This window comes from Hermetia illucens, chromosome 1 (genome assembly GCF_905115235.1).
Source record: "Hermetia illucens chromosome 1, iHerIll2.2.curated.20191125, whole genome shotgun sequence".
Taxonomy (NCBI): Eukaryota; Metazoa; Arthropoda; class Insecta; order Diptera; family Stratiomyidae; genus Hermetia; species Hermetia illucens.
Window position 1 is genome coordinate 188,852,933 of NC_051849.1, and position 25,573 is coordinate 188,878,505.

Genomic DNA, 25,573 nt, shown 5'->3' on the forward strand with positions numbered 1-25,573 from the left:
AGTTTTATTTTACTAAAAGGAAAACGAATTTTTACAAATCTTCGGGTACACCATGTTGGTTGTAATTCACAGAAACAGAAATGCATTTCACATCAGAAGCAATGTTCTACATTCGTACCTACTGTTTGGATACCACTTGCTTAATTAGAAAACTACACAATTCATCTGAATGTCTAAATGCTGAACACTCTAGGCGCTAGACTACGCGCTATTTCTGCACCAGGCGAAAATTGAAGAGAATACCTTAAATCTAAACTATGCAATGTAAACTAGACAAAGGTTTGATCCAACCTTTCACTTATTAATAAATTAATATTATTGCATTATAAAATTAAATACAAAAAACCTTAAAACTTCCTTAAATCAAGCACAAAAACGTTCCCGTCAGAAGCACTCGCTCCAACTTTCGTGCCCTTCGAGTTCCAGCAAACCTCGAAAATGCCGCCGGTTCCCTTGTAGCTGTGAACTAGTTGACCTGTTTGTGTGCTCCAGATATGAACGCATTTGTCGAAACTGCCGGAAGCCAGATGTTTACCGTCGGGACTGAAGGCGACTGAGTAAACAGGCTCTGTGTGTTTCGTCAGGGTATGGATGCACACTCCCCGATCAACGTCCCACAGGCGGACTGTGGAATCGAACGAGGCGCTGGCCAAAATCAAATTCATGTTGGGATTTTGAGTTCCTGGGCCAGTTGGTGACCATTTGATTGTGTAGATTTCCTTGGAATGGGCTTGAAGGTCATGCACACAGGTGTCCTGCTTCATCGACCAGATCTTCAAAGTCATGTCATCAGAACAGGACGCCAGGAGCGATCCTTGAGGATCCCATTTGATGGCATTGACTTCATTCTGAAAAGGATAAAAATTAAATCAGAATTTGCGTGTTTTAGTCACAATGGGGGAGTACTTACAGTGTGCCCTTGGAATGATTTGATTGGTTTGTTCTCATGCAGCTTGCACACGTGGATCCTTTGATCGGTACTACAACTGGCGAACGAGGTATTTGTCTGCCAGTCGACATCCAGCGCCGGAGCATTGTGGAATGCGAACTGTTGGGTACATTGACCAGTTGATGCATCCCAAATGATAGTGGTTTTATCAACCCCAGCAGAAAGGATATAGTTGCCCCGCTTGTTCCACTTTAGGGCAAAGATGGGTCCTTTATGCTGGCCTAGCGTGGATGCAAGGCGACCGTCAGTCGTCCAAATCCTAGCGTAGCCGTCGTAACTACCTGTTGCCAACAAAGAACCATCACACTGTGGAAAAAGAATCAAAATACGCCATTAGTCACTTCTTTAGTCGCATATTTAATGCTATACACGTGATAAGTACGATATTGAGTGTCAAAAAATAGATTCCCTCCACAAAATTGTCCAAACGTGGCTTTCGTGTATAAAGGGGAATCCCCACATTAATAAGAAATTACTCACATTCCAGTCAAGTGAAGTGACATCCTTGTTGCTTGGCACTTCAGCCCCTCCCTTTTGAATGCAATGTCTCAAAACCAACTGATTTGGGCTCGTGGTTGTGTCCGACATATCCCAAATCCTTGCCGTGCTATCTCCCGAGCCGCTAGCCAGCAGATCCCTGCTTGGGTTCCATGCGCAAATGAAGACTTCACTTTCATGTCCACGCAAAACCGTCGCCTTCGAAGCGGGAATCTCAATACTCTGATCGACGTCCATATTTTCCATGGCGGTAGTGGTTGAAACTGGCGACGGAGCAACGGTGGGCTCTTCGCCATTCGCTTCCGTCGGCTCAGTTTTAATTGGTTCAGCTTTCACCGGCTCTGCCTTGATTGGCTCCGACTTCACCGATAATTTCTGACACTTTATCTCGGGCATGACGGCATCGATAAGACTTAGCCCTTCAATTTGGCGCGGGGATTGGCCATCTTCGCCGACGCTTAGCTCCACCTCTGTGTACTGGAGCCCCTTCTGTAAAATAGTCAGGAGCGCGGCCGGCGGCACCAGAGCTCCATTTATATTGCTTTGCGAAATATGCGACTCGATACCGAACGTATAGGCCGAGTGGTGGAAACCTGAAAGCGTTAAGAAATAAACACATGAAAATCACACAGATACCACCCGCAACTGTTCCGTGGGCACAAAGAATCGTAAATATCCTAACCTGATTCCTGTAAATAGCGATAGACGAGAAAATTCACTTCGTCGCTCGAAAAACTCATTTTTTCCTTGTTATTCGGAAAACACGCCTAAAGGATTATTCTATTGGAAACTGGCTGCAAACTGCTCCGTGTAACACGCTCTGCTATCAACAACCTTCTTATAATGCGAGAGATTAGACACAAACAGATCATTGACACTTGGTGTTAGCTGCCATATTGAAGTTCTTCTTCTTGTTTATTCTTCAGCAGCTTCGATTGATTGCTTTGACTGAGTAGCTAAATGTGAGGTTGATGGACAAAAACGGATTCGGATATATTTGCTGGTGTTGTTATCTAATTTTTCTATTTTTTTCTAAAGTTTCAATGGACGATAAGAAAGACTACGTTAGTAATAAAATAAATCAAGTGACATCTGCCGAAAATTTCTTGCTAACAATTAATATCCTTCGGGAAAAATGAAATAAAAGTAAAATTTCGATTGATATAAAGCAATGAGCATTTACGAAAATTATCAGGAGTAAACATATTATAATCACAAAACTAAGCTCCGCGGTAGCTGGCCCAAACCCAGTTGTCAAAGGAATAGAGATGGATAGCTTCAGTCTACCGCTTCAGCGGATAAATGAGGCAGTGAAAGAACTTTGTGATCTTGCAGATTACTCACAGAGGAAGCTATCGCCTCACCTGGCAATCAGGTATAAAATGCAAATCCAAAAATAAGGAGAAAAAAAACTTAAGGGGGTCATCCCGTGTGGAGGCCGTTTTTTCGCTTTTTTTCAGAAACTTAGAATACAAATAAGAATTTCGCCATAAATTTATTAATATCTTGAGCATGCATAGTAATTTTCCCAGTCCGATCGCATAGTTCGTTATTGAAATGCAGAGCAATTATACACCCATCTCCAAAAATAAGGTGTTTTTCTGCTGCCACGCTAGAGGGCCCTGTGATCATCTTAAAGAAAAAATGTAAACAGCATTTTAATGTGCAGACTTAACTACAGACCGCAAACTAGGATTATTAAAAAATATTAAAAGCTACATTTTTGGTGCCGTGTTAAACTTTTTTTTATGAATTGTGGTGTTTTTTTACGGCTTCTTCAATGAATAAAAAAAAACTGCTGAATGAATGGCAATTATCCCAGTTTGCGGACCATAGAAATATGTTCTGAATAAGTCGTGAAAATTTCAAAGAATTTCGTTAGATAGATTTTGGGCTATGGTGGCAACCGATTTTCAACATGCAGTTTCGAGATAAACGCATTTAAAAAGTAGAATGCGATTTTTAGCCATAAAACCTTAACTGACCTGAGTGTAATTATGCCATGTTTCCAACGATTAATTATTTGAAATAAAAAAAACTTGTTGTTTCTTTTTCGCTGGTGTAGATATTTATTCTTGCAAATATTTCGAGAACAAGTGGTTATCGTAAAGATTTTCGTAATGGTCCGCTCAGGTGACAGCGATCACTTTCTTCGCTTCCCGGTTGGCATTCTTATAAGCTTGCCAATTTCACGAGCGTTTTATCGTCGAGACTCTTGTAGAGGCGTTTCTTTCCACGGATCTTCATTTCAGCATCGTCATTCCAAAGCCAAGTATATCGGTTGATGTACCGCTTACCCGGCTTACAGACCCTGAGGGTTACAGAGGCCGCTTTGTGGGTCCTTTCTTTCATTTGGTTCCACGATCCTTCCACATTCGTAATGGTTGGTAATCGCGTGAGATCATTTCTTTTTTCTTCTCATGAAATCGCCACCAATTAATGCGCCGCTGGCCAGTGCGTTCCTCACGCTGTTTTATCGGTGGCTTAATTCGCAGGACGGTAATCAACGGTGAATGTTGAGGTGCGATGGTCTCATAGAGAACGGCTTTGCAATCAGTCACAGTGGTAAAATGTCGGCGTCTTATGAGCATATAGTTGATTTGCGTTTTACTGTTCCCGCTATAAAATGTGGGAAGATGAGACAATCGTTTGATGAACCATGTATTCATAAGTACAAGGTCATGGGTGTCCGCAAAATCGATTATACGCTCGCCACCTTCATTGCGCGCTCCGAACCCTTTTCCCCCATGGCACCTGTTACCGTCTGCCTTTTCACCCACATGACCATTAAGGTCGCCGGCAATGATTCTGTAATCGTCAGCAGGCACGTGACAAGTCTTTTCATCGAGAAGTTGCCAGAAGGCATCTTTCTCGGTGTTAGGTCGGCCTGTCTGTGGTGCATACGCGGTGAAGAAGTGAATAGTGCGATCAGCTGATATAATGGTGAGCTTCATCAGCTAATCATCAAATCGTCCGACTTCTTTAATGGCATCACGGAAACCCTCTGAGATGGCAATGCCAACACCATATTGAGTGTATGGGTTACCAAAATAGAGAAGTTTATAGCCATTTTTACCGCGTTCGCGTTCAATGTCGCAGCTTTTGGCACCAGACCGTCGAGTTTCTTACAGAGCGGAGATATCAATGCGCTGGTCTTTCCGGTTAAGGTTCTAACATTAAGCGTGCAGACACGTATTTGCTTTGTTCATTTTGTTCGGACTAACTTGCTTACGTCCTGATGTCGTCCATACGTCAAGAACCCTTGCCCATTTCTCGACAGGACCGCAATTTAGTGAACGTTTTCATCACAACGCATTTTAAATTTGTAGGTGGAAAGGTGAATTCCTGTTATTGTCTCTTAAAGTTGGGATTTTTTGCTAATATCATATTAAAGTTTGAATTTTCCACCGTACTCCCGGGGAGTGAGGAGGGCATCTGGGAAAAAGAAAAAACTGTTAGATAATTGTGGCGATCACCCCCTCCACCTTTGAACGCTATAGCATAAAAAGTTTTTAATGTCATGAAGGTAAAATTTAAGTTTGTACCCAATCCTCGGAGTGAGTAAAAAGGGACAAAGGGGGAGTTCCTCTTCAACCCTTTTAAAATATCAACGAAGTCGCACTCCTTGAAAAATGATTTCGCTTCAAAAGAGGAGTGTGCTACCACCATGGTAACATTAGCGTTATCAACCCTACTCCAGTGGATGAAAAGTTATGCTGGAGGAGAGAAAGGTTCTCGGTTGACAGTTCTGCTAAATGCTCTCTTGCAAATCGTGGCGACAATTACCTTAACATCAAACTCATTAATGACCTGAAAATAGCCCCTTTTTGGACTAGCGTCAGTTTGTAAGGGGAGATTTTTGATGGAGTTCTTAACACCTCCTTTTACCTCTTCTGAGCATAAGCTTCAAAGTTAACTACCATTATGACATTAAAGTAGCCCCATTTTGAGGTCCCATGCCTATTTAAAGGACTAATCTACAAAAGTGCTAGGGAAGAAGAAGTCTCTTTTTGCTTTTACATACCCTCCTCATTTCTTCACTCCCCCCCAACTTGGACGTGGAGAAGACGTGATAGATCCTGCCTCAGGTCGAGTGATGACGTACGCCAACATGACATAAAGCTTTTAGGAATATCGAATTGGTGGATCTGGGCGCCAAACTGCGATGCCTGGAGTCCCATACTAAGGCACGACTAGAGCAGTAACCAATTGTTGCGCCGTGGATGATAATGATATTATCCCATCAACGGGTACTTCTTTGGATTTTAGGAGTACCTTACTAACGATGACTCCTTCCTAGTTACCCAGTTCCTAAGGGTAGTACAACGTTTTCCATCCATTGAAGCTCTTGCCCTGGGGAACACGATGTAGTTTTTACTATCGCAAAGGACAGATCTGGATCTTCATACAGAATGATCTATTGCGATACGTCTATGGGCACGGCTCTACGTTTCTGGGCTAAAGCAAAAGGAAGTTGTCGACATGGGACATAGTCTTTCCTACCCAAGTGGATGTGCTACGAATAAAATGACCCGGCAACAGTTCCTTTGGTCAAGAGTGAGGAAGAATATCAAAGACTGGGCCCGTACCTGCCTCTCCTGTCACAAAACCATGATAGCTCGTCACGCACATTTTTCACTACTTAATATAACGCTGTCCCAGACAGACGTTTTGGTCACGTTCGTCTTTGAGCTGCTGCAAACATCAAGAAAATGTCGTTACATACAATAATCATCGATACTTAAAATAGCCGGAAGCAATTTGAATCAAGAACATTGAAACTCAAGCTACGTGCGATGCACTTTACACACAATAGACTATCCGTTTAGGAGCCCTAGTCATAATAACGGCAGAGCGAAGAACAGAATGTGAGACTGTCCTTTAAAAGCACTGTTGAAAATGTTGGGCAGCGAAATTCCTACACGACAACGTATAACTCAGTTACAAATGCAATAAATAAAAAACGGCCCCACTCACTAAAAATAGCAATCAGGTGCCACAACATTCAACAGTGGGTCGACATCAACCCTTGATTTTACTTAATTCAGCAACCTGCTCATAAGGATTCATTGGATTGTCAATAGCTGAGTTTTTGTATGGCGCAGCTTCTCAATTATTTATTGAGTTTTTCCCCAACGAAGGTACGGCACCGAACTTAAATTCCGCCTTTGCCGGGCTTAGGATCCCTTATTCTCTAAACAAAAATTGTTAGATACGAGAATTCAGTCGTGAGTTTTCGATTGGACAATTTAATTAAATTTCTAAGGAAGAAAGAAGAGAGTTGCACAGGAAACGCAGCAATTGATTGATCGAAATAAGTATAAGGATTAAATCAAAGCAACCATTAACTAAAATAAAGGAGAAAGTTTTTAAGTATGGCTTGAAGGAAGGAAGTGAAAATTCTACTGGTTCAAATAAGAAGTCATCCCAGCAACAAACCAGCATCAAGCGCGCACGGTGGCCGTTGAATTCATACACAACATCTTGGCAAATGTGTGCAAGTTCTGTGAATCGATAAAAGACTCAAATTCGTCAACAGACAAATCAGTAAGTTAATCAGCAATGTTGCAATAAGCCTTTGCCGTATAAAACCAGGCCAACAGTCACAATCCACATTTTGATTTCAGCACCCGACCAAAGGCAATCTTCGAAGCAAACGAGCCTACTCTGGAATATGAGTCTGATCAGTCCAGAATGAGCAATACAGCTCATACGTAGGTTGGAAAATCGTCGTGATACAATTTCCCTTCTTGTGCTGCAGACCAAGTGTTTACATTTCCTGACAGGAAAAGGAGCATTGCATCTAAAAAAATGTTGTTCCAAAACACGTCTCCCTTGAAGCACAACTTGAAAATTCCCTCTAGAAGATGCTTCCGGGGCCAAAGCTAACTCAAAATCTAAATTTTATGAATATTAACCTAAAATGAAGCATTATCCCATTTTTTTTCAATGAATCATTGAATCATTACAGAAATGATCCTTATTTGATTTTAATATGCGGATCGGATCAATAAATAATTCGTTTTGGTGTAAATTAGGAACCTTGAAGCAAAAGACATGTTTGCTCGATGGGGGCAGGGGGGTTATAGGACTTCAGCAGATTGGTTTGAAAGGAGATAATAAGGGCATAGCAGAAAGTAAAAATATTACTATCGAAACAAAATTTCTTTCCTCTAAAAAGAGGTCAACCACCTATATCTATCAGTAGCTACCTACTTTTGTCCATATCATAATAATTAAGAAACGAATTTTGTTTGAAAACATGAACTTCTTTCAAAAAGTCCAAAAATGGTTCCAAAAATTTATCAGCATTACTTCAATAATAAAAGTTAGAAAAATGTGCCCGTGGCACCAATAATCAAAACCGAAAAACACTGCAAATCAATTCAATAACGAGCTAAGCTTATAAGAAACGACTTTTTTCTAAGTAACCGTCTTTTCATAAACCACGCAGCGCTCTTCGTGTTAATCCCATTCAACTGACCTCTCACGGAATAAAATTACACTACGAACTAATAGCAAACTTCATTGTACAACTGTCACGTTGACTTCTTCTCTCTTTCCGGTTCAAACAATTGTCAAGTGTGCTTGTCCTCGATACCGAGCTAAGGCCTTTTTTCCGATTTTTGGCAACTTGCACCGAGTAAATATTAACAAATTATATTGAAACATGTCTACCAAGGCTGAACTCGCTTGCGTCTACTCCGCCCTCATCCTTGTCGATGATGATATTGCCGTAACTGTAAGTAAATTTCAGACCGCCACTAGTGCCAAGTGCGCCATTTCGAATATCTAAAATCTTCTTGGTTTATATCTCGTCATCCTTGAATAGAGTAGTGTTAAACTATGCTTCATAATGCACATTATAAGCCGCAGACGATATTTGAGTGTTCCTAATAGGATTTCCTTGATTTCTAGGGTGAAAAAATCTCGACCATCTTGAAGGCCGCCAATGTTGATGTTGAGCCATACTGGCCCGGTCTCTTCGCCAAGGCTTTGGAAGGTATCAACGTTAAGGACTTGATCACCAGCATTGGTTCCGGAGTTGGTGCCGCTCCAGCTGGAGGTGCTGCTGCCCCAGCCGCTGCCGCCGCAGCTGCTCCAGAAGCCAAGAAGGAAGAGAAGAAGGAATCCGAAGATGAACAATCTGACGATGACATGGGTTTCGGTCTCTTCGATTAAGAAGGATGCCAGGTGCAGGGAGGACGTAATTCCAATCTGTACAGTTTTAATGTACAAAAATAAAAACACGTTTTTATAAAAACGAATTCGATGTGTTTTCATTGGGAGTGTTGTGGACGTGAACATGTGTCTTTTCGATGACAAGAGGCGTCAGAGTACCCGCCAAAATGCAGTTCACCGCGTTCTATCTGGGGAATGAAATGTTGGAAAGATGAGGTCCTTTCTATATTTACCTTCGCAGTGTTTGTTAATTGCAATCCAGAACTTCGGCTACCATTTGAGCGGATCATGTTTCTATCAGCGAAATAGACTCGTCGATTTTTGATTTCAGCCAAACAAAATAGTGTTATCAGTGCATTAGACCAGGAAGAAGTCAGATCCCTAGTCTCAGCTATGCGTGGAATTCGTCTACGCCTCAAAGTCTACTAAGTTAGTTTATGAAAAACTTAACGTGGACATTACAAGCAGATTCCAAGCTGCATTTATTAACCCAGACTCTGGGATTTGACGTTATTAGAAAGTGAACTGACCGAGGGGATGTTCTTGGGTAAGCCTTTGATTCCTCGACAAACAATTATCAGAAATTTTTATCTTTTTGGCGGAATCATTGCCTCTCAAATCTCTTTGGTGGCAGTGACATTTGTAACGCGATTTGACGTCGGATACCAGTCGACTCGGCTGTGAATGAGTGCCTGCGTCAAATCGAGGTAATAATCTCGGGACGAGCGCAATACTGCATACATTGCCTCCTATAGAATACTATAATCCTGTAGTGCATCATTACGGTCTTGAATGAAGTGCTCTAAAACGCTTTGGATTGCTGCTCCAACGATTATTATTATCATTAATTAATTTTACGAGGAATTTCGTGGCCACCTGGCCTCACAAAATTGTAGCAATTCTATGATCTGGCGCTTCGAGGTATTCACCGGCTCCGAGACATGGAAATGATGATTGTTTTGCGTCGGGTTAATGCAAGGATTCATTTCATTTCTCGCAGAATTTTTCCTTTTGTTTTGTGTAAAACAAAACCTTATTGAAATCGGTTTACTATCTGTCTGTCCGTCACGCGCATTTTTCTCGGAGACTAGCAGCGATTGACACCAAATTTGGTGGAAAGGTGGGACCTATGTATGCTCACGCATAAATTAAGCTACATCCTGTTACGTCGAATTTAAGGGGGGGGGAGGTCCCCATACATGCAAGAGGTAGTGTAAATTTTTTTTTTTCATCAAATATAGTCATGTGGGATTTCAAATGAAAAGTCTCCGTTAGTACTTTCCGTAGCTTGTCTTAGTTTTGACATTTTTTGGAAAGATTGGAAGTTCGGGGGGTCGAAAGTGATCATTTATTTAACAGGACCAGAAATTGTCCAAACGAAAAACCTGAAAAAATCAAAATCAAAAGGCTCCCACGATATGGTGGCTAGGCTCCGAAATACCTTGCATATCGATATACCTTCAAAAAAAGTTAATAATAATATATTACTATAATTTTCAGTAATTGGCTGCAGAACCCCCCTTAATTTGCAGAAATGTAGGCTATAATATAGAGCTTGGTCCTATCAAGTTTGTTGCAACTCGCACTATTACTTCTTTTTCTTCAGCCTTTGTCCCGTTCACAAGCGGGGTCGGCTCGTGATCGGCTTCGCCATTTGGCTCTATCGAATGCCTGATCTGGGTGCAATCTCGAGGCTTTCAAATCCCCATCCAGCGTATCAAGCCAAGTTGTCACTTCTTTGGAAATTCAAGATTTTGAATGTCAATATCACCCGAAAGTGGATATTCTCACATAATATATACGTGTTACGTACTAATGGAACAAATTCACACTCAAATGTCTTCATAAAGGAAATACACAAAACCTTTCATACCTGAAGCGTCCAGCTTCCGGTTTCCCGACTTGTTTTTGTTTCTTACGTCGCATCATATCCAATTCCCTCCATCCGCCTCGACTCCGTTATACTAATCTCTCGGAAAAGCGTACAAAATAAAATGTCTATAGGGAAAATGTGAAAGTTTAATTCCTTTTCATTGTTTTTCTTATATAATAATAATTACACAAAGCTTAGAGGAGTCGAGCTTGGACAAAGTAAAGATTTGATGATCCGATAAATTCAAATCTTTCTTTTTATTTCAAAATAATATAAACGGAAATATCAATTTTTTGTTTACAGGTAGATTTTCACGAGTAATTTTCAAATTCCTTATCTGTTTTTAAACTGGCTAAGCTAACCATCACTCGACTTAAATTCCCAAAGATCTGTTTGAAACGGAAATTTATATCTTCTGCTTTGGTTTTTGTTCTTACTGGTAGCTTTTTGATCATTGGTTGACAGAGGAAGGCTCGGCAGAAGGGAACTTCGGCCACTGATTGAGGGGAGACTACATACTCCTGCCTGTCAGAACCTTTTCCTTTACCTTTACCGGAAAGAGCGGAAGAAAGGGAAGCTGATGAAGTGGACACGGTATGTGGAAATGGATCCAAGCGAACCGGGCACCGTGAACCTGGAAAGGCCCCAAGCCGGCGGCAGAAAGGGGCACTGCGAAGTAAGGTGAAGCACCTTGGGAATGAGGACTGTGACTGTACCACTCGGTGCGGTAACGTCCAGAGAAATCGGACGCAAGGAAGCGGAAGTTCCGGCGGAAAATGGGGATAAAGTGGAAACCCCGGTGAGATTCACACTGGACGCACCAGACTCTTCTGTCAGCGGTAATGCGCGCAAGAAGCGTAAGACCAACACATCTGCCGTGGCCAACGCTTTATTATGTTCCGCACCAGGGCTTACATCCACACGTCCCGCTGAGATTAGGACTGGTGCGCCTGGAGCTGATCAAATCAGCGAGAGAGATCTCAATGAAGCTGGTCGCTCTCATAGGAGTACGGACACGAAGGCGGGAAGAAAGAGGACGTATGCGCAAGCTGCAGCCTCTGTTCTGACTGCTGCCGTGGGAGTTTCCTCCAAGGATGGCGAAATGTCAGAGGGACAATTTACCATCCTCCGGGAATGCCTGTGGAAGAAAATGCTGAAGCCTGGAATGAAGCCACGATTTTACAATCAAGGTTTTCGTGATGGGCTTCTCCATTTGGAGTGCACTGACGAGGCTGCTTTAAAGTGGCTCCGGCAGGGAATTCCGGATTTGAGTTCCGGAGGTCGGTCCAAGTTCACTATTGTGAACACTGAGCTATGCAGGACAGAACATTTCGGATGTTGGTTACCGGGCTCTCGAACGAATGCAGAGGACATCATCCGCATACTGGGTGAACATAATCCGGGCATGGACTTTGGATACTGGAGGGTAAAATTCATGAATGCCAGGAAGGACAAATCTACAAACGTGGAGGGTGTCAACTTGGTATTCGAACTGGACCAAAAGAGTCTGCTCAGGAGAAGTCACCACATGGTGCTCCACTTTTTCCTAGATAGACTTAAATTCAATTATATCAGGAAACTGTAGGGCATCATCTCCATTTTGAGAGCGAAGAGCAATGATAGTCTTCGACTATGTGCGTTCTCCCACAATGGAGCTGCGCACCGAACCCCCGTATGGAGGTTCGCAATGGTGAAGGAACTACAGAGTGAATCCTACCTGCTAGTAACTTCTGCTACAAGGAACAGGGGAAGAAAGGGCAGCCAGAGACGTGAACGGAATTGACTTGATGGCTGTTCTACTGATCGAATCTATGCAAATGGGACTCCACAAACCAGTCAAGGTACTAAGTGGAAAACAGACGAATGTTCTGCGGGATGAGATGAGACTTTTCATGGATGAGGACATGGAAACTGCGGTACCTCCAAGTGCGGCTTTTCTCAGAGAAATCAAACACGAGGGGATCGAGCCTCTGGCGGCACGGTCTGGGGAAAACCCTGTCACAAGCGGGCTGTGGCATATGTTTCTTAGTGTTTTCCATAACACACTAAACTAAGTTTATATCGAAAAACATAAATATTGGTCAAATCAACCTGCAGCATGCCAAAGCCTCCTCCTATCTGTTGGCAACGAGGCTGACAAAGCTGCAGGACTTCCCCTACATTTTTCTGGTGCAAGAGCCGTGGGTTCGATTTAACAGAATTTGTGGCATTGGGTCGGTAAAGGGGGCTAAGATCTTCTACGATGAAAGATCCGCAAGATCGAGAGCTTGTATCCTGATATCAGGACGGTTAGAGGCAACTATGCTGAGGCAGTTCTGTTCCCACGACTTAGTTACGGTCATCGTACAATATCAGATAAATGGCGAGAGGAAAAGCAACATAGTTGCCTCCGCTTATTTACCCTATGATTCTTTGTCTCCTCCACCGACGCAAGAGCCTAGGATCTGATGGCGTATGCAGAATCAAATGATTTCGAACTCTTAATAGGTTGCATTGCGAATGCTCAACATATTTGTTGGGGCAGTAGCAAATCCAATCCAAGAAGAGACAAGCTATTTGATTTCATCACTTCAGCTGGTCTTATGACTGCAAACGTAGGGTGCGGCCCTATTTTCGTAGGACCGAGAAGAAGCGTAGTAATTGACCTAACAATCTGTACCTCAAACGTATTAGGGTTGATTTAACACTGGTGAGCGCTAGACGAGGTCCAGATCACCGATGGCTAGAATTCAATCTGACTATTGCGGGCGAACAGTCTGTAGTACAAAAACGGAACTCTAAGAAAACGGATGGGACAAAGTTCAATGAACTTCTTAGCAATAAAATAAAGTTCCCTAGGCAACTAAGGACTCCTTTGGCGCTGGAAGATGAATTGAAAACTCTGAATTGTACACTTTTAGTGTACTATGAAGAGGCTGGTCCTATTTCCTGGGGCCAAAGCGGTAAAAGAGTTCCTTGGTGGAACCAGGAACTGCAAAAACTCAGAAAATCAACCAGACGACTTCTGAATCAAAAATAAAAGACTTTTTGTAGTAATAAGAACGAAGACTGATTAAATTTCAGAAGCTCACAGGGTGAATATATGAGGCTCGTTAGGTGTTGGAAACGAGAGTCCTTTAGAGCGTACTGTGAGGAACTAGAAAGCAAAAGAGAGACTTCAAGGCTGTACAGAGTCCTCAAGGGGGATGAGTCGGCCAAGTTGGACTCTCTCTAAGAAAACCTGACGGAACTTTCACGAGGTCCAGACTGGATTCAGTATAGACCCTCCTGGAAGTTCACCACTCGGGGGAACGGGTGAGAGAAGTGGCAGGGGGAGAGTTGAGGGGTTCGTGCAACCCCTTCAACACGCAAGTGCTGTAAGGGGAACTGGAACAATGCGAAAGCGGTTGTTACCCATGAAAAGGTCAGAGCTGCCATACTGTCCTTTGAACATTTCAAATCACCTGGCATGGATGGCATCTATCCGGCAATACTAAACGAGGGTATGGAGCACTTAGAGCAACCGCTAAGAAATATTTTTCGAGGATGTCTTGCTTTGAGCTACGTGCCTTCCTCTTGGCAAAAGGTTAAGATAGTCTTTATACCGAAACCTGGGAAAAATGACTATTCTAATCCAAAGAATTTCAGACAGATTAGCTTGACTTCATTCTTGCTGAAAGGTTTGCAGAGACTGGCGCAGTGTCACATTCGTGGAAAGTCTTGTGAGTCTGCTCTTCATTCTTTGGTTACAAAGATAGAGGATGCAACTTTGAATAGTGAGTACGCGATGGGGGTGTTCGTGGACATTGAAGGGCCTTTTGATTGTGCTTTTGGTGCCGCCAGAGCGCAAGGTGTTGATGCTTTAATTAAGTGGATCCATGCCATGCTAACGCAAAGATTGGTGTGCGCTGAGGTAGGTGTCGATCGCTACAGCATAAGCAACGAAAGGCTGTCCCCAAGGAGGAGTGTTTTTGCCACTTCTGTGGAGTATGCTGATCAACTGCAGAGCAGTCAACGAAAATATCACCAAATGCCTAGAGTTTCCACCAAAGATACCCAAGGTTCCGAGAAAAACAACGAAAATCTTAAACAAAATCTACACATCCTAAGCAATTATTCAGCACAAACGGTTTTAAATGGAATGAAAGCTTCTATGCAAAAGCAAACTAATTTTTTGCCTATAAAAAGCTTTTATTAATCCAAATTATACTAAATTCTCCAAAAATTCCACTATTTCCTTCAGACATTTTCCATTTATCTCATTCAGACCAAGACTTATCATCACTTCCTTCGTACTTCGTTTCAACTTGGAATTGCAAATTATGAATTGCACTGCACTTCGGATTTCGTCTGTATCCTCGCCAAAGAAATGAATTATATTTAGAGGAGGCGTAACGGCCGGTGTTTCGCCAAAAGGGTAGTCCTCCAGGTTCTCGGCCTCAAAGCGCACCGTGAACACATTTCCTATTTTCCGGTTCTGTGTGATCAGAAGGAAGATTTTGTTTTGAAATTGTTGGAAAACAAAGTTGGTGTGGACCCCATTGATTTCCGCACTACAGAGGCGATCGAATACAGCCGGCTTTGTTTCGTCCATCCTTGAGAGATAATTTAAAATTAGGTTAGTTTAGTGACAAACAAATATGGATTTAGGAGATGTCATTTTGACAGGTAGTGTGTCATTGCCAGATAAGTAAGCCTTTTGACAGTAAATTCCATGGATGTGATTTGCAAACGATAAAACATTTTGGCTTAAATTTGATTATTTGAACATTTCACCTGTTTCTAAATGTGCCAATTTTAGCGCAAGTACTTTGGGAAGGAAATAGAAAAAAATCAGTAAACCCTAAACCTAGAGCTTTCTTTTATTTAAAAAATGTATAAGGGTTCAAAAAATATGTATTAGTTGCGTGTTTTATTCGAAAAAAAAACTTAATAGAAGCTGGGAAAATGCAAGGCGCACAATAGCCGGAACTTTTTATTACGTTATCAAAGAGAATTGAATGCAAGCAAATAAATGGCGAGTTAACAAACATAAATGAAACTAATGAGAGTCCAGCAAAGTAGTTTTCACATCAAAATTGAATTTCAAATATAAACCTTCTAAGTCGACTGGTATTCCACGACCAACACAATTCATTCAGCTTTTTCTAAAGTAAAGTAAAGTAAATCCTGTATTTTACATAATTATTAAAGCGTCAATGTTCAGGTAAGTTTTTTGGGCCAGGTTTGTTGAAATATCTGAAAACTCCCATTTTTGGTACCTGCCGCCGAGGAAGAAGACTTCTATTTGGGAATCATTCTCTAACTTCTACTTATTTAATAAAATTGAGAAATTTTTCCAAATTTAATGCTTGAAAAATGTGACGATTGGAGTAATGCAACAAGTAAGTGGGTCAACTAAATAATAACTTATCGTATGGATGATTTCGGTGGCAATATAAAAATTAATGGATTACTTGGGGTTTGACCACTAGTAAATTTTTCATCGAGTCTAGATTGCTGTCTAGCTTCGAAGAGAATAGAATTTTGGTTTTGACATTTCTAAACTTAAATACTAGTTAAAATGTTTGTTTAAGGGTTAACGGATCCTAAGTGACTGAAACAGACTTTCCATTTCAGTACTTTCACTTATGCCGTGACGCCTTCTGCAACTTCGGTTCGAGTATTGTCACCGTAAAATTATTTTGTGGTGTCTCATTTCACTTTGTTTTGCTTTTCTTTCGGGATACTAGGGTGTAAAATTGATAGACCGGTAGCTTCCTCCAAACTACAATTTTTATTTTTCAAGCTACTATTATCAATTTTACGCTAGACTACAAATAGCAGACAATATCAAATCTTTTAGATACTAGGGTGTGTTTTTTAGATTATTCTAACGCTTTGCTTTGGGACATTATCAATGACAAGTGATGTAAAAACTGTGTAGGAGACGTTAGCATATGATGTTGGTCTTACAAATCTTAATCTAAGTCTGAATAGTAGCGGGTTCATATACATCCCTTAAGCATAAAGTCGGCAATGCCCCCCCCCCCCCTTTCTAAAGAAAAACAAGATTAACCTCTGTTTCTTTTTAGCTATAGCGTTGGAGAAGCGATATCGGATTGATGGACCTTGGTGCAAAACCGGGATATCTGGCCAGACCTAGACTGGATATCCGTTGCTTGGGCCTTGATAGTATAGTAGATTGTAGATGTCACTTTTGAGAAGTTGTCTCACATCTGATGTAATAACGGCGTGGCCGTAAGTAGTGGTCAGATGCTGCTTTATTTATTCTTTTATTATACCAAGATCGACACTGACTTTTTCAGGCGGGACTGAGTAGAATTAGCGATCCTCGGTGCCTATTTATGTAGAATACACCGTCCTGAATCGGGCGGAAAAGAATTCGTGAATTCTAGCAATTTTGATGACTGTTTTCCTTTCCCGTTTGTATAGTAAGCACGCACTTTCTAAAGCATTTATAAAACGCAGTAGGGCAGACACCTTTACAGGTCTTATCATTCATGGTTGTAGAGGCCAGAACTGGTTTCGTTTTTACATTCTTCAGTGTTATCTATCGCAAATGGAAAAAGAAAATTTTCTGGGGTAGAGGGTTTTAACATTTCAGATTGAGCACTGGTCCAGTGGTTGACACTATTTTGTCGGGGAAGATGTCAATTGTACACGATTTAAGGAATTATGAACGGTGCAGTTGTTCATAAACAGTAAAATTTTTTGTTTCCCGTTTATAATAAATGTGCATAATTAAGTGAAGCCATATACTAAATGATTTTGCCGTCAACCGCGATTCAACCTTTGTTTGAATGAATAGTTGTGGAAACCAGTCTTATTCCTATAAACTCTATTGGCGCAAACTTGCTCGACTTAATCAACTTTGTGGCCAAATGTTTAAATTCTCGGCAGGAAGTGCATACTACCTGCACTGCAGAAGCCTTTGACAATATAAATCCCAAGATGCCTTTGTCAGGGAGGGGGCCCTCTTTTGCTCTATGCCAACAACTCTTTTTGCTCTATGCCAACAACTTTAAGCTGTTTTCCGCTATATCATTGCTCATGAACTGTGCTTCCCTCTAATCAAATCTAGGCACTCTGGTAAATTGATACCCTATGTGCTGTTCAATCCTCATGCACTTCCTTTTCCTACACTCTTGACAAATCAAAATCACTTTCGATAATAAGCTCCGCTTCAGCACCTACTGCCTTGAACTCGCTAACCGGGCTGAAAAATTCTAGGGTTTTATAATTCGCTCCTACTCTGATTTTGTCACCACCTAACCATCCTTAACTGTCTTCAACTCCCCTCGTGGGAAGTATCGTCGAGTATTGCTTCGTGATCTGATCAGCCTCCTGTAGCTGTGATTGATTTTTACTCTGCTTATTGTCTGAAAATAAATAAAAAAATATCGGGTATCTCCGAATTTATCTACTATCAGGGGTTTCTAATTTCTGGGATATGTCTTTATTGCACACTAGATGGACGTTTGCCGTCTTCTTCAAATGTTGTTTTAGTTCATCCATCGTCTAAGAGTAAAATAAAAATGAAGTTAATACAGAGACTTTTTCCACAGACTTTCTTAAACATGATAACGCGATGTCAGAGTCTGACTTGGGATGAAAATCATGTAAACCTCCTGAAATTGGTGAGAACAAACACTTCACCACAGTCCTTAACCGCATCATATCGGGAGAAGTTTCGCTTCTTGTGGTTGAAATGGCTAGTCATCCTAACATGCGAATGCGGACTGTTCCCCAAAGCAGAAGACAAATCATTTCGGTCATCAATGCACCCAAACGCCGCTGGGCAGAAAGACCATAAACTTTCTGCAGAGTTATTTGTCGCAGTTATTGCTGATCTGCTGCTTCTACACGTACGGAAATTTTGGAAGTCCGAGACCTTTCCAGAGAGTCTGAGAAGGGGATGATCGCTAAGATTCCAAAGAAGGGAACCCGTTTTGAGTTTAATAATTGGAGGGGTATCTACATGCTCTCTGCCGTCGCAAAGATAATAGCTAAAATAATATTGGAACGCATCTCGAAATCCTCGATGGACAAAGAGCAAGCTGGTTTTCGCTGTGGATCCTCCTGCATTGACCACATCAGCATTCTACGGATCATTTTGGAACAGTGCGCGAAGTTTAGATTTTCGCTGCATCTGCTTGTCATAGATTTCGAAAAAGGTTTCGACAATGTGAACAGAGAATGTATCTGGAGTGTTCTATGCTGGAGGGGCATTCCGAAGAAACTGATAACCATTATCAGAGCAACATATGATAGCGCAAAATGTTATGTGCTGCATCGAGGTAAAATCTTGGAGGATTTTAAGGTCCAAAGTGGAGTCCGCAAGGGTTATATCCTGCCACCGATATTATTGTTATCTGTGACGTTCCTCATCCTGCCTTGTCCGAAGGACGTGGAGGAGTTCAATTGACTATGATATCTTTTTTCAAGCACCTCAAATACGCTGATGACGTCTGTTCGCTCTTTCACCGGATCATAGACCTTGGTCAAATGGATCTGGATTTGGAAAGAGAGGCAAGTAGAGTCAGCCTGAAGATAAACACGAACAAAACCAAGCTTCTCACTCCGAAGGTTGATCGTACTCTTCTTATCTGCATTACTGAACAGAACATCGAAGGCGTTAATCAGTAATTGACGGTGGCACCGAATTGGATGTTACCCGACGCATTAACAGCACTAGATCTGCTTTCGCTGCCTTGTCTAAAATCTGGAAATGCGGTTATCTCAACATATAAATCAAGTAGGGACTGTTCTGTGCAAGTGTTCTTTCTGTGTTGCTATATGGGAGTAGCACAGGGAAAGTGTCCCCCACTGTTACTTAAAAGCTCCAAACATTTGCTCGTAACATTTGCGTCGTATCATCGAAGTACGCTGGCCTAACACTATTTCAAACGAAAAACTTGCTCGGCGCACTGGCCTATCATCTGTACTCGATGTGATCGGAAAGTGGAAGTGGATAGGTAACACATCAAAGAGGGGTAATATTTGCAATGCTGGCTACACCATGCAGTGGAATCCACTCTTCTAAGAAGATCGACGAGTGGCTCGCAGAACAATAAAGAAGGAGTGCAGACGTTTCAGGAAATCGTGAGAGAGTTGAAGCGCATTTCAAGTAACCGCGAACGATAGCGCGCAGGTGGGGTTCATGAGCTATATCGCACCAGGGGGAAAATGGCAACCATATGCAGTGGAATGCCGATAATTCATACATCGATTATTCGTATTTCCGGCTAATTCGTACAAATTTGACAGTCCTCGAAGTTACTATGCAAAATAAAAAAATATTTTGCACTCCCGATAATTGGTAATCCCGATATTTCGTACCAAATTGACTGTCCCTTGACTATACGAATTATCGGGATTCTACAGTACTATATATATATTTCTGAGGTCCCCGTAGAGAAGGAAGAAAATCTCGATGATTCTCGCCAACACTTTTTCGCTTGAAAATGTTTCTGGTGCCCGCATAACGAGGTTTCCTCCAGCGGAGGACAATTTATCGTAAATCAGGTAAAATTTTTGCCCAAGACCACAAGATTAGCCTAATACAAATCAGAGTCAATCCTCGTCGAAGCAAGACCATCAAGTAAAGAGCTATGTCCCTAAGACTAAGTATTCCTGTGGAAACTGGGGTACTTCTTGGTTTAAGGTTTTTAGTTTTTACCGCCTTAACCTTTTTCATATCGCGGAACGATAGTTGAAGAACTTATCATCCGTCTGCATCCACTGAGTGGGTTGGTCGCAGTTGCACCTAGTAGATTTTATTCGAAGATCTTGCTATATTGTTAGTGTCCATGGCCCACAAGTCTTTGAGTTGGTGATCCATATTTGCCAGAGAAACGTAACTACGTTTTCTCAATGAAACTTGGTGCCTTAGTTTTTTGTGCACCGTGTAGGGTTTTGATATGTCATCCGAAATTATTTAAGCGGAGACTTTAGCTGCCAGAAGCAAATCAACTGGACCAAGTGCAGTATAGGTTTAACTGCCTGGTTGAAATAAATGATAAATGGTTTTGTTGGAGTTCTATCGTTGGTTTCTTTATATTTTCCAGAATTTAATGACGTTTTCTAACGCGCAGCATTGTGTTTCTCTTAAAAAATGTAAATGAACTTTTTACAGTTCTACTGTTGGTACCTTTTATGCTTATCAGGACAAAATGCCGCTTTCCCGAAAGTTTAAGAAACTGGTAGATGGCCGGCATTGATCGAGGCTTTAATAGGTTTTCCTCGGATAAGTGTACGCTTAGGAATATATGAATTATTATCAATGACTTCCATTTATCTACGTCATTGCCACTGGCTTGGTCGAAAATTTCCTTCGTTCTACAGCTTAATTTGCAATCTCCGACGATTTACCTTTGGTCATATTGTTTAATGATGTTTTTTTTGCAATTATAGGCATTTGAATTTTATGTAAAAATTTAATTATTTGTTTTCAATGAAATCTAGAATTTCAAACTAATTCATAGCTGAGTTAAGTTAGCTTTTTCTTTAACAACCTACTAAACAAAAGTTGCTCAGGCGTCCTTATATTTGTAAATGCAACAATCCAATCAGTTCCCCTTGATCCATCACATTTTTCCACTTCATAAATCACGAGCTGCCCATGCACTTTCTTCCACAAGGCAGCACTACCCCGCTGCGGCGAATAGAGGCGAATTGGACGCGGAGCCGAAAGAAAACGTCAGTCGAGGGAAATTCGGTGAATTGAGGAGACGTCAGTTTCCAGCTGGTCGAGTGTAAATTGTCGGGAGTTGTTTTCTTTCTCGAGTTAAGTAACGAAAAGGGAAGGTTCCACTTGCCCGAAAATTCCAGTTTTCCGTTTGCTGTCCGCGTACATTCTTTTGATTGTCGAAGAAATTTCATATTGTTCTGATTTTGTGCAATTTAGTGAGTGTCGTAAAATTTGAAATTGTCTGAGGAAGAAATACCAAGTGCAGTTGTCCAGTGACGGTGAAATCTTGCGAATTAAAATTGCCTTCTCTGAAACGTTTGGTGTGTGGGCTGTCCTTGTGAGTGGCTGCTATTGCAGTTAGAAACTACAAAGAGGAGAAAATCGTTTGGGGGCTTATTGCGGTGAGCTTGCCGTTGCCGTTTGACTTCCGGTGGTGCTTTGATTTTCCAGCTCGCTGGGCGATGGAAATTTAGATGTTTACGCGAGCCAAGGAGAAGGGTAGCAGTCAGCGTGTAAAAGGCGATCAAAACAGTGAAAGCACAACAACAGAGAACAGAGAATCCTAGCAGCAACATGGCGGTGGTGCGTAAGAAACAAGACGACAAGAATCTGAAAACTCTCCGGGAGCTGGTGACCAGCGGAGGCTCCGGGGGGAATCGCCAGTGCTTCGATTGCGGCCAGAAGGGGCCCACGTATGTCAACATGACAATCGGCTCATTTGTATGCACCCGGTGTTCCGGAGTACTGTAAGTGTCTGTTACAAGATTTCACATTTCTCATTTCCACTTAGCAATTGGATTTCTACTTTTCTTCTCGAGCCAAATTTCCCTTGACTGGCTAAGCCTAGCGCACTCACTGTTCTGGGTGCCGCACAAACAGCAGCTTTCTTCAAGACGAGGCCTTGACGAACTCTCCCTTCTAGTGCTGCCGAGTATTCTGCAGCTTCTCACATTCATTATCTCCAGTTACACCAACATGCAGGCCACAAGCACTCTAGTGCAAGCCTACTGTCGGCCGGACATTGCATTTGATAGGACGAGGCCAGCGCTCGGAGCTCGTATCGCTCCGCTGCCGCAAGTAGTGAAAAGTAAGTCCAGCTTTGCAGCCCGTCAGCCGTCAGAGCAGCCCCCACAATTCATAGCTCCAGCGAACAAAAACGACATTGAGTTTATCCCATCTAGAGCTGCCCCTGCTGCCCCCAGAGTGCAACGCCACTCAAACGCTTCTCAGATTTATCTTGCTGTGTGCGACTTGTTAGCACTCTTCAACCAGTTTTGCGTTTTAATTTAATTAAATTGTTAAGTCCGAACTACGGTTCTCGCTGGACTGGGTCGGCTCGGGTCTGATCAGACGAGGCTATGATGCGTTGGGATTGATTACGGGCCAGATTAGAGTGGCTTCAATCCCTATGAGATTTCTCAGCAATAAAAGAGCGCTTAGCTTCCCTCTAATCATGCAATTCGTTGGGTTTGCGCTACTTATGTAATGCGCGACCTCAAATCAAGTCATCACCGCTATCGTTGCCCTGCGATTTGCATGCGATGATTACTAGAGTCTCATGTGGCCGATACTGCACAGAACCCCAGAAATGTTGATTATTTGTGCCCCAGTCAGGGATTTCCTAAACTTATGTAACTTTCATTCTACCCAAGTCAAGCTAAACTGGTTGTGATTCTCGGCCAATTGACGTAAATCCGATTTAGCATGAAAACCGGCCACAGCAAAACAAAGATGATCGATTGCAATTGGAGGCGTCTCCAGATTCCTTGGTATCGAGTTTTGCCATTTCATAGCGAACATATCCAGGCGGCTCGAGGTTGCAACTAAATCGCATTCAAGCTGTAAATGCAACGTTAGAGTTGTTGGTAGGGAGTGAATGCGGTTGGGGTGCATGTTTAATGCATGGTTTCTATGACGATACGAGTGCATGCGGAGAAATGCAGAAATGTATTTAGAACGACTTCACTCTGGACGTTCATTTGTACTCCTCTCCCTACCCCTCACGCAACTCATTTCATTAGCATCGTTCATATGCAAATGTTGGAGTTTCAATCAAGTTTCATTTTTCCATATTGTAATTTTCAGCCACCTAAGGCTTGTGTGCATAAGCTATTGTGTGGAAATTGCTGTTCCTGCTTATTTTTTTTTCTGTATAATTTAATATTCACCAACATACCCCGAGGAAGTCAAACCATGAAATGTCTTAGCAGTAAAAATTCAATTTTTAAGAAATTCCATCTGATGCTGTTATCTCCAGAGCCACTTTTCAGCAGATTCCGAGTTATTTAGAGGCAATAATTTCAGAATTTATGAGTTATATTGGCCTCTCTGGAAAATAGCTTTTTATGGAACGACTGCATTATTTCCTGAAAAATATATTTTTCTCCTACACAATTTAGCTTGTGGGCTGGGCTCTCTCATTTTTTCATTTAGAGGAATCAGGACTTTACTCAAAAAAATCAATATTTTGGTTTCGAAATGCAGTTGCTTCCAAGAACTTATAATGACGCTTTCTTCCGTTCGAAATTTTGTTCACTGACCTCCTTGATTTTTATATCGAAAGCGGGTAGGTGTGGCCATGAGTCCGCGTAAGGCTTTCGGTTACTCAGCTTTACTTCTTTCGTGTTGAAGACTCTATAAAGCACCTTAGACATCAATGCCTTCCGAAGCTCGTGACCTCATACATCTTTTTGGTAGAAGATATGAAGTTACCCTGAAGCGTAGAACTTAGAAGTCCCAGAGGAATGCGTGGCGGAAAGTCTTCTACACCGATGGCTCAAAAACAGGACAGGGTTCGGAAGCCGGAGTCTACCTCTCGAATAAAAACGAGAAGTGGACTTTTCGTTTGGGACAATATGCAACGGTTTTTCAAGCGGAAGTTTATGCGATCCTAAGGGCGGTAAACTGGGTGATTGACGAGCGGTTGAAGGACAGGCGCATCGCAATCTGCAGTGATAGCCAAGCTACCTTGAGGGCGTTGAGCAGTCCTTTGATCACCTCGAAAATTTTTCAAGAATGTAGAATCCGTTTGAACTCTATCTCTGGATTCAATACGGTGGAACTACTCTGGGTACCTGGTCACTGTGGCCTAGAAGGAGATGAAATCTCGGATGCTTTAGCGAAAGAGGGGCAATCTCGCCTCTGCTGGAATCGGAACGAGCAATTGGAGTATCAGTAGCATTGGCTAAGTCTGTCTTCAAAAACTGGGAACAAGCTTCCCACCATGACAGGTGGCAGAGCCTAAATGTTTCTAGACGCACCAAACTTTTCCTGCCAGAACCGAACATGCGTACCGCAAAGTTTATCCTGTCGAAAACCAGGAGGACTTACAGGAGTATTGTAGGCATTCTGACAGGCCATAATTCACAAGCTTGGCATATGTTCAGAATAGGAATTACTCAAGATGATACATGTCCCTCCTGTAATGAGGAAGCGGAATCTACGGAGCATTTCCTATGTGAATGTCCCGCCTAAGGACGCATCAGGCATCAGATCTTTGGCGCCGATGTTCTCCAGTTGCGACGGGTAGCATCATATCCACTAACGGAAATCCTGCGATACGTTAACGAATCCGGAATATTCCGTTAGATGGAGGTGGCGAGTACAATGGGTCAACACAGCCTGAGTGTTCAGAAGCTGTAGCTTCTCCTCCACACACACACCATAGACACCCTCTTGAGGACGATTATGGAGTGATCGCCTTTCTTCAAGTCTCAGCATGACTACCTTAAAAATACATCCACAGAAGCCGCTTTTTACAAGGCAAAAAGCATGGGCGAGCGGTCGTTACAGTAAAAGCATTATACTCTAGCTGCCTTCCGGGATATAGAGGGAGCATTCAACCACGTTAATACCAGCGCCATCAAGGAAGCCTCAACCAGAATAGGACTGGAGGGATATCTTATGCATTGGATAGTATCCATACAAAGAATAGGTTCATCCAGTCTGATATGTGAGAGAGAGTTGTGTAGTAGCAGTGAAGTAGACCCCAGGGCGCCACAATTTCTCAGATCTTCTGGATGATAGTGATAGACGAAATGGGGTGAAAATGATGCCTAATGCAGATGAAGTGGTGATATTTGTGGCAGCGACGTGTTTCCCTCGGTTATGAGTGAAATAATCGGGGGAGCGTTGCGAAAGGTGTGCCTATGAGCAAACTTGGCATAAATCCAGTCGAAAACAAGTTGATGCTATTCACCACCAAAACAAGCGTATCCGAATTCTACCTCCCGAGGCTAAATGAACGAAGATTGATTCATTTCTCCAATGTAAAGTATCTGGGTGTGATTCTGGACCTTAAAATTAATTGGAGTCTGAACGTAGAAGTGGGGATTGGGAAGGTCTGTATAGCCTTAAACCTGCAAGAGGAACTTTGTAAGAAAATGGTTCTCTGATTTTC

General features: G+C 42.1%; 4 protein-coding genes across 6 annotated transcripts in view; 2 read left to right on the plus strand and 2 right to left on the minus strand.

Annotated features, from left to right (window-relative positions):
• Positions 1-265: 265 nt before the first annotated feature.
• Positions 266-2,350, minus strand: LOC119661320 (F-box-like/WD repeat-containing protein TBL1XR1). The gene is made up of 4 exons (XM_038070615.1): positions 2,130-2,350; positions 1,430-2,040; positions 911-1,255; positions 266-848 (listed from the first exon to the last, which is right to left on the minus strand). The coding sequence occupies exons 1-4, from the start codon at positions 2,185-2,187 to the stop codon at positions 348-350; spliced, it is 1,515 nt and encodes a 504-aa protein (XP_037926543.1). The 5' UTR covers positions 2,188-2,350; the 3' UTR covers positions 266-347.
• A 5,640-nt stretch (positions 2,351-7,990) lies between these two features.
• On the plus strand, positions 7,991-8,701 carry LOC119654969 (60S acidic ribosomal protein P1). The gene is made up of 2 exons (XM_038060632.1): positions 7,991-8,189; positions 8,366-8,701. Exons 1-2 carry the CDS (start codon positions 8,118-8,120, stop codon positions 8,627-8,629), a joined length of 336 nt encoding a protein of 111 aa, XP_037916560.1. The 5' UTR covers positions 7,991-8,117; the 3' UTR covers positions 8,630-8,701.
• A 5,950-nt stretch (positions 8,702-14,651) lies between these two features.
• Positions 14,652-15,152, minus strand: LOC119660466. The gene has a single exon (XM_038069039.1). The coding sequence runs from the start codon at positions 15,073-15,075 to the stop codon at positions 14,686-14,688; it is 390 nt and encodes a 129-aa protein (XP_037924967.1). The 5' UTR covers positions 15,076-15,152; the 3' UTR covers positions 14,652-14,685.
• Positions 15,153-21,191: 6,039 nt separating this feature from the next.
• LOC119650888 (arf-GAP domain and FG repeat-containing protein 1) overlaps positions 21,192-25,573 on the plus strand; it is a 194,059-nt gene continuing 189,677 nt past the window's right edge. For all 3 annotated transcript variants that reach the window (XM_038054068.1, XM_038054075.1, XM_038054082.1), the window contains exon 1: positions 21,192-21,920. In XM_038054068.1, the coding sequence (XP_037909996.1) occupies positions 21,748-21,920 (173 nt within the window). In that variant the 5' untranslated portion in view covers positions 21,192-21,747. The remainder of the gene's footprint in view (positions 21,921-25,573) is intronic.

Excerpts from the sequence above, each read along its gene's own strand:
- LOC119661320 (XM_038070615.1), bottom strand. The coding sequence starts at position 2,187 with ATGAGTTTTTCGAGCGACGAAGTGAATTTTCTCGTCTATCGCTATTTA. Across the intron at positions 2,041-2,129 it reads TCGCTATTTACAGGAATCAG|GTTTCCACCACTCGGCCTAT; the intron begins GTTAGGATATTT and ends TAACGCTTTCAG. Across the intron at positions 849-910 it reads AATCATTCCAAGGGCACACT|AATGAAGTCAATGCCATCAA; the intron begins GTAAGTACTCCC and ends TATCCTTTTCAG.
- LOC119654969 (XM_038060632.1), top strand. The coding sequence starts at position 8,118 with ATGTCTACCAAGGCTGAACTCGCTTGCGTCTACTCCGCCCTCATCCTT. Across the intron at positions 8,190-8,365 it reads ATGATGATATTGCCGTAACT|GGTGAAAAAATCTCGACCAT; the intron begins GTAAGTAAATTT and ends CTTGATTTCTAG.
- LOC119660466 (XM_038069039.1), bottom strand. The coding sequence starts at position 15,075 with ATGGACGAAACAAAGCCGGCTGTATTCGATCGCCTCTGTAGTGCGGAA.